This window comes from Sipha flava, unplaced genomic scaffold, assembly GCF_003268045.1.
Source record: "Sipha flava isolate LNK unplaced genomic scaffold, YSA_version1 43_pilon_pilon, whole genome shotgun sequence".
NCBI classification, from domain to species: domain Eukaryota; kingdom Metazoa; phylum Arthropoda; class Insecta; order Hemiptera; family Aphididae; genus Sipha; species Sipha flava.
The window spans coordinates 1481103-1492330 of NW_020273171.1; the positions used below are offsets into that span (position 1 = coordinate 1481103).

Here is an 11228-nt window from a genome sequence, read left to right on the forward strand (position 1 = left end):
ATGTTATATTTTCTGGATTATTTAAAAAAAAAAACTGAATGTTAAATAAATTAAATATATTTTTAAACAATAATATAAGGCTTCGAGGTAGAAATTGTAAAATTTAAAAAATTGAAGAGATAAAATAATTTATCCATTGGCCTCGCAATTCGATATACAACTACTACATTTTCTTCATTATTATCGTTAAACATGCACCAAAGCGTGCATTTAGCTCAGCGTATAGACATATTAATACAAAACTTTTACCGGGATAATAATAAAGTAAGAGTTACAATTTTGGAATCAAAATGTTTATAAGTTTACATACCTGAAAAATCACAATCGTATTAATTAAATATTGAATTTAAACACAAATATTTGAAAATAATTTTAAAGTATACACCTGTTTGGAAATTGTGAAAGTATTTATTATTAAATAGCATTATGAATCAAAAAAAAAGTGTTAAAAATATTTTGTACTTCCATGTATAATTAATTGTGAAATAAAAATAATTTTTCACAAAGAGTATTTCACTTTTAAGTAAAAAAAAAAAACTTATTAGTGTTCACATAAAAATATTATATCATTTAAGACTTATTAAATTTAAAAATTGTATTCAGCTATTCTCAAAAATATATTTGCATAAAGATTTTTATCATATAATATAAAAAGTTGTTTACTTCTTATTCTTTTCAAGTTTCGCATTAAGTAGATAAAAGGTTCAAGAACCATATTGTAATGTAAACGTTATAAACAACAGATTTCATTAAAAAAAAACGTCTTTAAAAATACATAAAGCATTTAGTATAATTCAAATAAAATAAGTACATCTGTTGGCTCTTTAAAAACGATTTCCCTTGACGATAATGCGCTTATTGAAATAAGACTTTAGGTGGAAATCATTGGAGTTCATAAAAGAAATAATACATAAAATTTCATTAAATACCACGAAAACTTTAACACCTAAAAAATATCCAGTCATTGTACTACAATATTCAAAGACATATAACTTAAGTTGACTTCATTGAGGCTGTGTGGTTTCTTTAGTCCACAGGTGCTTACATTTCCAATAAATAATCCTAAAAAAGAAAAAAATCGCATGAATCTTAAAATCAATATTTTTCATCACTATAACACAATTACTCACGCAAACATTATGAATATAGGAATAGTTAAAATTACATTTAACAGAAAAACAGCACCAGCTAAAAATTCAAAAGTAAAATGATACGTTGCGCTGTACAATGAAACTATCAGAAATGATAGTAATGTGCTTATTAATCCCTGGACGGAATTCAGTCGACCTGTTTGCAATGAAAACAAGAAGTATAAAATAAAAATTGAATGTTGATTAAAAACGAAAAAATCCTAACCAAGTTCATCATTCTGTACTAATTTAGACGTTAATGATGTAGATATAGTGAGAGCCGTTCCGTGGAAGAAGTCAATCATTGAAACTGTAGAATTAATAATAATAATAATAATAATAATAATAACTATAATTATAATAATGGTAATGATAATATCTCATCACAATACGAACAAAAAAAGTAAACGATAAGGTATTTATATTCTACTTACTGCAATACATTTGCCAGGGTTCAGTGGCGAAAACGTAACACATTGCAGCCAGCATATCAAAAGAGCAAGCAATTAAACCTATAATGGCATCGTTTACTTTCATACAATGGCTTAATACAGAAACTGAAAATAGTGTACCTGAAATGATTTTGTTACGTTTAAATTAAAACAGTTATTCCAGTAGGTACATGCAATAATTTTAATTTATTTATATTATTATATTTGTTAACTTATTTTAAGACATATTTTATTAACGACCAACTACAAAAAGGATATGTTGTTTAATGACACGGCTTATGTTATAGTTATCAGAATACAGTAAATAACGAAATTAAATAAAGTCGAGTAGTAAAGATTCCAAGTTAGTCAGACAATACAAGCAATTGCATTTTTATACTTCACCAACAAGGATGGCAGATGTTCCAATTCAAATAAATTACACATTGATTTAATACTATACATCAAGTAAAAATTGATTAAGTACTTACATTTGTAATTACAAATATTATAATAAAACGATATTGAATTAAAGAAAACAAAATCAAATTAAACACTATACAAGCGTCTGCGTTCAAAATTGTATTAAATAGGTAGTAATTATATTTTCATATCAATAAGTTTTTCGAAGAATTACTATTGCCCATTATCTAAGTAATTACTACATTAAAACACTATGGGCGATATATAAACATCAATATGGCATTTAATTAAATACTATAAATGTTTATTAATAAAATATTAATTTATTCATTAATATCAATTACCAAGTAATATAGTAAATTTCAATAAGAGCAAAAATGTTAACAATTTTATATCGAGATAAAAAAATAAACTATTGTTCCTTTTAATTAATAAATACTACTTCTACATACCATTCGCAACTTATGAAATATAATACATAATAAACTATCATATAACCGACCGACGCCAACGTTATTATGAACAAATCGTAAACATACCTTAACCATCTAATTTAAATCCTATCCAGTCAACAAAGTATTAAAATTAATATATTTTCGTAACACTTATAAATAAACTAATTAATTACCAAAGAAAATCTCTCAAACGTAGAATCAAAACTATGATAAACATGCGAATGAAAACTTATGAATTCAATAAGCGTATACTTTTAACAACCGCCTAACATTTTAATAAACTCGTCCGATCATAATACAAAGAATTTGGAAAGTTACACTAATGTATATTATTAATGTTATTTTTAATACATTTTTAATCAATTTTAACAACTCTTCATTGCTTGATTATTATGACGCTTTAATATTTGAATAATATACGTAAAAATATTTTCTAGATCAAATGACAAGTGTCAAAATTCAAATTAACACTTTTTAAATAAATGATTATAAAACAATAAAAATGATTTTGGTCATTTGGAAAAACTCAGGTTTTTGTTCTTCACTTTATACTAGCTATACACTTATACGTACCTAATAATAAACATAATAATTATAAATAATAAAAATCATTCAAAGGAAAATATTAAAATAATCTTATAAAATATTAATAACTTTTGGAAATAAAAAAAAAGCTTATTTAAAAAAATAAAAATAATAATAAATTATAATAACTTATTTAAACTTATTTATTTATTGTATAATGTTATTCAATACCATTTATGAATTAACGAGCAAATATTTGCTTGTATACTTATTGACTATTGTTTTGTATAATAATGATTATACTAAACAATTTATTACCGAAAAATATTGTCATCATTTTGAAAGCAGCAAAATAACTGTATTCCACTTCATACCAATGAAATTTGTACCGGGTAAAAAGATATGTGATAGCATATTCGCCTGAAAAATTAAAAAATTTTAATTTAATTTATATATTATAATATTTTTGATATTTTTTATGATATAATTTCCTACCATGAATTTAAGAATGAAAAATATATTTTATAATAATAAATAATTTTGTGTTTGAGGAAATGACAGTCACTCTCAAAACTGTTCTGCGGTTTAAGGTACATTATGATTTCTAAGTACCTTTACATAAACCTCAAAAACACCAAGTTGTTAATAAGTTTTATAACAACTTCATATTTTCAATTTTAGTAGAAACAAAAGTTATAAATAAACAAATGTAAAAAAAGTTTTAGACGACAAATTTAATACAAAATGGAATATTTTAAACTTCAAACAAAAATACGTATAAACTGCTGAAACCGAATCGAAAAGCCATTAAGAATAATATATGCACCAGATTATACACGTTAATTTTCCCGTCAAAATTAGGATTTTGATCATCTATTATGATGAGAAAGTTATTATCCTTATGATTTCACATTATAAACTTAATACCACATCAATTTATAAATTATTGGTCCAAGGCTTTAATGTTGTACTTGGTTATCAACTTATATTTAATATTATAATATTATATAATAAAACATTAAAATTTTTTAAAATAAATTATCAACTTAAAAACTAAAACCAAAGTTGACATCACATAATGAAAACTTTTTGGGGAATAGTTTTTATATCAGTAAATCAATTTTAATTTTAATATTCAGTAATAGTCAACATACCTATAGCAAATCATATGATATTTATGTTATTTCGATATTGATTGATGAACATTGAAATTAATTAATTTAAATATAAATAAATAATAATTCAATAATTGAATAATATTGTTCCTTAAAATTATTTTGAAAACAATACATTTTTACCAATATCACAATTTACTCCAAGATATTGTAATTTAATTATAAATGTTTAGAGAATTAGATGAAATATTATTTTTAATACACATTTATTAAAAACAATAAGACGAGTGTAATAGCAAAATATTTTACAATCTCACAACATAAACTAAGTGATCTATGAACTATGGTACGACATATTTTAAATTAAATATTTAACTATTAAAAACTTACCTCCTATTCTTCCCACCAACACACCTTGACTTAACAGCAAAACAAATAATGTAACAGTAAAGGATTTCGTTCCTCCTTTAAATACATTCAAATAACTTTGGACGAAATGTTTTAGCTTCAACCACTCAACATTTTTGTCATATGGCTCAGAAGTGTCTTTGACAATAAGTAATCCAATCGTAATAGCGGCTAAATTGAACGAAATCGATACCAAAAATGCACCATAAAAACCAAGGCCAACGTTTAAAAAACCAGCTAACCCTGTTCCAATAAGACTACTGATAGTGTAGATCGCGTTTATGATTCCGTATTTTAATGTTCGCAGTTCAATTGGACTATTATCCGATATATATGATATTACACCTACCCAAAACATGCTTCGAGACCCAAATAACCCAGGAGTTATAGCTTCGAAGATAGCAGCAATTTGCGGTGGCCAGCTCCAAAAATAAACGTTCAAAATGCATAAGCTGTCAGTCAACATTTGACCGATTATCGGTAAGAAAATCAATGGTCTACGTCGCCTGCCATGACTATCGCTCCAGGGTCCTGAAATTAATTTTAAAAATGTATTAATTATATGAGTTGATTAAAATATGTAAATAAGATTAACGTGATTCATTCTAAAGGATTAAACGTAATACACATAAAAACTTATTTTAAAAAAGTATTATGTTTACAATATTTTAAAACAAAATACGGTACGCATTTATTTATATCTAAATAATATGTACCAATAGTTTAAATGTAAGTTTAAATAAATGATTAAATTGATTAAATCTAAGTATATTTTTTTTTTTGTATAATTTTGAATCTACTGCACAGAGTGTATGAGTTGTAGATCATATTAACCGTAAACACATAATTATTAAAAATATTTTTTTATAATTCGATATAACTCAAAATGAATGAAAACAAATGAATAAAGATGAAAAACTATTTTGAGTGAGATAGGCAAAATACAACAGATTATCGAGGAGTCTATAATTCAAACTAAATAGTATGATAAATAATTTCAGTCAAAATAAGATTCTGAGAGGAGTTTAGTATAAAATAACTGCTTATTTCGTAATAAATCTTATTAAATATTTATACATGTTTTTTATGAAAACTATATTTAAATTTAAATTATTAATAATATGATTTTGATTTTTTCATGGATAAAATTTTAAAACATTTAATAACCTTTGACGAATTTTTTAATTCTACAATGGCAAAAATAATTTATAATTAGAGTTGATTAATAATTAATAATTTTCTATAATTTTAAATGAAATTAATGTAAATTTTACTCAATTATATAATAAACAATGTAAATATCGATAATGATTTACTATAAATTGTGAAAAACGAAAATAAAAATTAAATGAAGAAAATCAAAAAAAATTAGAAAATTAATCTTAACAAAAATAACGTTTTAAAAGAGCACGAGAAAAAACTGCTGATGGTTTAGTGATACAAGCAAAAAAAAAAAATTAAATCAATGAGTAAAAATAAATTTCCTTCCCAACAGTAAAAACAAGAGTGAAATTTTCAATGCCTTGTGTTGATAGAGAAAAAGTCCAAATAACGTGTTAGTTGTCATATTACTGAACATAGATTTTATAAATTGGGAACCAAAAATGGAATTTTGCCATCATTATATGCCAGGAATCAAGTAATTCAGTGCAAATAACAATTAATTACTTACGATGTACAGAATATCTAAATACCATTCTTCAATGGTTTAGACTACTAGTTTTCAAAATTCATTAAAACTGGAGGACAAAAATTTCTTTTTGGTTCTTGCAAAACTAAGTGCAATATGGGAAAATATAAATGTACACAACAAAATATTTTGTGTAGTCCAAGTTCTATGATTCCAATATATGTAGCAACAAATAAACAAATATATATTTTTATCATATTTTTATAATCAAATACTCGAAATTTTTTTTAATTCTTTAAATTAGCATTAACGAGTACCTAATATCATTATATTTGTATCCTTCAATAAGCGTATTCAATTATATTTGAACAATAATATTTATTTTTAATTAATTGTATTTAATGTTAGTGCAGACATTTAAGACGCTCTTGTTTTGTTCTTCACTACACGGTTTGTGACCAAATTATGTTGGTCATAACTAGTTTTGTCAAGGCAAGACCCGAAATATGACATTTTGACCAAGGATTTGCCCGGGCGTTTCTGAGGTTTACATGATTTCGACTTTTGCGCGTAACACACACACACACATATATATATATATATATATATATGCATAGATAAATGCAACATAATCTTAAGCAAACATTTAGCTATTTATTATAATTCTCATTTATTATGCAATCATTGTTTATTTTCTTCACTACTGAAATCACCAAGTAGTTGACTATAGATAAGGTTATTAATACTGCTAGCGAACAATTTATTCGAAAGTAACTATAATTACTTAATCACTAATTTAATAATTATAAGATATCATTCTTGAAACGTCAAACTTATATAAATACAACTTAAATAGTTAATAAATGCAAAGGCAGTGAATGTATACATTTTTTTCCTTTCAAAAATATCATTTATTGTGATATTTTATCGAAAGGTTATTTGATAATCTCACGATTTTAGGTACACATTTCGTATAAACCTTTTTTTAAATTAAAAAAATAACGAGCAAAAAGCCGCTTTATAGTATTTTAAAAATGTTTGCAAATCATAATGTAAAGTTTTATGTAAATTTATTGGATTTTTACATAAAATATTACTTAAACACTTAATGTAGGTATAATTAATTTCATTAGTAAGAAATAAAAGTATTCATTTATAGTCTAAAATATTAATGTAATAGATTTTTATGTTGTATGTGTACGTCAAATGAATTATTAAGAACATTTACCTAATGGATTGTTATGGATAGTCATACATAAATTAAATGTGAAACAGTAAACATTTTATTCATATTTTAATTGTTTATAATTATAATTATGAAGATGAAATGGAAATTATTGTTATGCTGTATGGCAAAAGCAAATATTTAATAATAATAAAAACAACTACAGTGTTAGGTTTGGATTCGTTTAGAAAAATCGTATCTTTTTTTTTTTAGATAAAAAAATGTTTTATCTTTACCTTTATCTAGGTAAATATAAATTACATTATCTTTAATCATTAAATTAGTTATCTAATCCGAACGCAGGTAATTAGTAACCTGGGTCGCTCGGAAACGACCACAACAGTAACCGCAGCTGTGCCGTGCCATTTCCTTATCAAACGCTGATAACAAAATAACGATGATAACACGGATTAAAAATTTGAAATCGTAAGTTGCAATCGTTGTAGTCGACCTGCAGTGGGATAACCGGAACGGCACTGGCGGGGCACGTTCTATGCAGCTTACCTGATAGTATGATCAACACGACGGGCACGATGTACTGGATGGCCGCTTTCCACGAGTAAATGACGGACACGACGTGTTGAGCGTGCGCCTCGCCGTCGGTGCACTCGCCGAAGGGCACGGTCCCGTTGCACGCCTTTCGTAGCAGGAGGTTGTTCTGGAAGAACCCGGACATGGACATCGACGAGGAAAACAGCAAGGTGACAATTTCCACCGCGCAGTGGTCGCCAACCGTTTTGAACGTCCTCGATCGCAGTCGTCCCCAACGGCCGACCGGACGGTTTCCCGCCACTGGTGTCAGCGGCGTGGTCGATCCCAAAAGCCGTGGCGCGGTGTGTTCCAAAGGTCGTGACATGGTAGATGTTCTAAAGGCCTAGTTACAATGGTCTAGAGCACGTCTGCGGTGATGACGCAAATGTCAGCTGACATGAGAGTTGGTGAAAACCGTGATGGCGGAGTGCACTTAAAGCCGAGCGTTCGTCGTCGTCTTTCACTTATCTACATAACGAATCACCTCACGAAATGAACGAAAAAAAAATCTCCGACATATTCCGTCTTTTGACAGCCCTCCTACTCCACCTTCGCCTAATCCTCACCGAACAATTATAATAATATTCTCCTACCACGATGATAACGATGCTTCAGCGTCTCGGCGGACACAGTTATGTCGCGCATACGATTTGTCAATCGTCTGTCCTTGTTCGGATAACCTTGTGTGTTGTTGAGTGCGCATGTTTAAAAACCACCTGATGATCGACGAACGTTACAAACACGCTTACGAACCACTCGTCGACGTACGACTGGAGTGTTGCTGCAATATCACCGTCATCGATCATCAGCCACGTAAATCGATAAAATGCGTTCTCCCTTCTCCGAATACAACCGTTTCTGCTACGGCTCATCATCGGCAATCAAAAAAACAACGCGGGATCGCGAGTGTTCGGAATTAGTTGCCTAGTTAACTAGGCAACACAAATGTCGCCCAGTGATTATATTCTGTCGATAGTATTTTAAAAGATTGGGCGAAATTATGCGAAACGAACGTGAAATATCATCATATATATCACACTATCATCATACTGTGTTATTATACGTTGACTGCTTTGAGTTTTAATATTTTTATTGTCGCCCAGTGAAAATCCCTTAAAAATTGCACTGTCACCTGCAGGTGGTATGTTAAAATCGGTAAGTATGATAATACAAATATTACGAGTCAAAATATTTTTATCATACCGATTTTAATATAACAAAAAAAGTAAATAACCTGGCATTTTAACTCATTACCTACCCTCTATTTTGGTAGTGCCACATTATCCATTGCTCCTCGGCATAAATTCCATATCATCACAACATGAGCTATTTAAATAAAACTGAAAACTTTAAATGGTTATAATCACAAAACTAATGATTTGCACTAGTTTTTGCTTGCGCCATCATAACCAGTGTTGTAAAATACATAGGACCGAAGAAAACAAAATTAAGGGATATCGGTAAATTTAGAAATATAGGTACATTATTTACCATTGGTTAATTTATACCCTTCTCCATAAACTCTGACCGAGAGGAAATCAAGTAACTTTTTCAAGCATCTTAACTTTAGATATACTATTCACACCACTAGTAAGATCTTACTCAATATTTCTTGTTCAGTTGTGACCATTAGAATATTGTAACACTAGTTTGATTCTCAAACGAGTCATGCAATACATTTTTCAGTCGCTTTTTGTCAATATTTTTATTTTTAGAGCTAATTTATGGGGGAGGGGGAAATAAATCTTGAAATGTTAATAAATTATTATTATTTATAAATGTTTTATTAATAGATATAAAACTGTATGTAATATGTGAAATGCCCCGATGAATTATAATACTAAGTTGTATCATTACATCAGAAAATACACTTAAATTATTTGTTTTACATTCGAATTTGATACTTATTGACCAAATTTTGAACTATATAAGCGTGTTTCACTTCGTCAATGTTAATCTTGATAGTCATGTTTATTTTTCTGCACTGTATATGCTGTAAATTAATTATGAAATGTATCATTAAAATTCGTGTACACTTAATCGATAACCTGAGTTTGATATGTGATAAAATGAGATTTTTTTGTTCAAAACTAATAGCTGTGAATAAACCTGTCAGCCTAATATTGCATAATTGTGAAAGTAAAATCATTAATAAATATAGAACACTGATGTAGTACGTAAAATGTCCCGGTGAATTATAATACAATGTTGTAGAATAAAAAGCATTACACTCTAGGACCTAGAGTCTAGGTTGTTTATTTTTGTGGACGCGATTAAAAATAGCCACTATTATTTGTTGGAATATACACTAAATCTGAAAATTCACACGAAAAAACGCTGTAAAAAACTAATAATAAGCATGATGAAAAGATTTCAATAATTGAACGATTAATAATCCAGATAGTTTTATAATCAAGAAAATCTCTCAAAAAATCGAAATTAAATGAATTTAATAATTTGATGAAAATAATGGGCTATTTTACTAATAGAGGTTACTAATCGAGAAAATGACTCGAATCATGAACAATCTTATTATAAATAATCATAAAAAGATGTCAGAACTTCTGCCCCTAATTTTAAACCTTATTTTTAATTTCAAAATATATTAATATACGTTAATATATAAGTATATATCGCTTGTTTGCTACAACAATGACACAACACGAAAAACATGATTTTACATAAAACGCATTTGAAAATTTTATTTGCAATGATATGATGGTAACGAAATAACGTCACAACTGCTATCTAGCGGCTAATTTTTGTATATTCACATATCTCGTTCTTGCAGTATAAAGAAGAACATCAAAATTATAATTAGTTGCAAACACCTCAAAATTGACGATTTTTGTGTTATGTCGTTGTTGTAGCAAACAAGCGATATTTATTTATTAAAATAATATATTTTGTTCTTCTAAATATACAAATTAGCACCCCCTCATTTCATATTTCTAGATCCGCCCATAGTCAGAAGGAACCATTAAACTAGGGACCGGCATTCATGCAAATACTTCAATACATATCAGAATACATTGGCGTAGAAAAGAGGGGGGGGACAGAGGGAGCTTCAGATCATTGAAAGAAATAACTCTACCGGCGGAAAGTTCGCGGCGAATCCATTCTCGCTTTCACGTTCATGGCGTGTATATGTGTGCTCATAAGTCTCCTTATTTCTATATTTATATTTATATATAAAACTTAATTGTCCGTGATATAATTAAACAAATTAAAATCAAAAAAATAAATTTTATTTCCTACCCGTCAAAACATAACTTTTAATATATTTGCTGGCTACATTGAGTAATTAATCTATGACCAGCTGGCATGCTTGTAACCATTACGAATCACACTCTCG

General features: G+C 27.9%; 2 protein-coding genes across 2 annotated transcripts in view; one reads left to right on the top strand and one right to left on the bottom strand.

The window, feature by feature from the left end:
• Positions 1-764: 764 nt before the first annotated feature.
• Positions 765-8638, bottom strand: LOC112689335 (proton-coupled folate transporter-like). The gene is made up of 7 exons (XM_025562993.1): positions 7847-8638; positions 4470-5018; positions 3283-3384; positions 1565-1702; positions 1357-1440; positions 1131-1287; positions 765-1062 (listed from the first exon to the last, which is right to left on the bottom strand). Exons 1-7 carry the CDS (start codon positions 8196-8198, stop codon positions 1005-1007), a joined length of 1440 nt encoding a protein of 479 aa, XP_025418778.1. The 5' UTR covers positions 8199-8638; the 3' UTR covers positions 765-1004.
• Positions 8639-8758: 120 nt separating this feature from the next.
• The window catches only part of LOC112689336 (eukaryotic translation initiation factor 4 gamma 1-like), a 9487-nt gene continuing 7017 nt past the window's right edge, over positions 8759-11228 (top strand). Inside the window, exon 1 of the mRNA XM_025562996.1 lies at positions 8759-9028. The gene's annotated coding sequence lies outside the window, so the exon portion shown is untranslated. The remainder of the gene's footprint in view (positions 9029-11228) is intronic.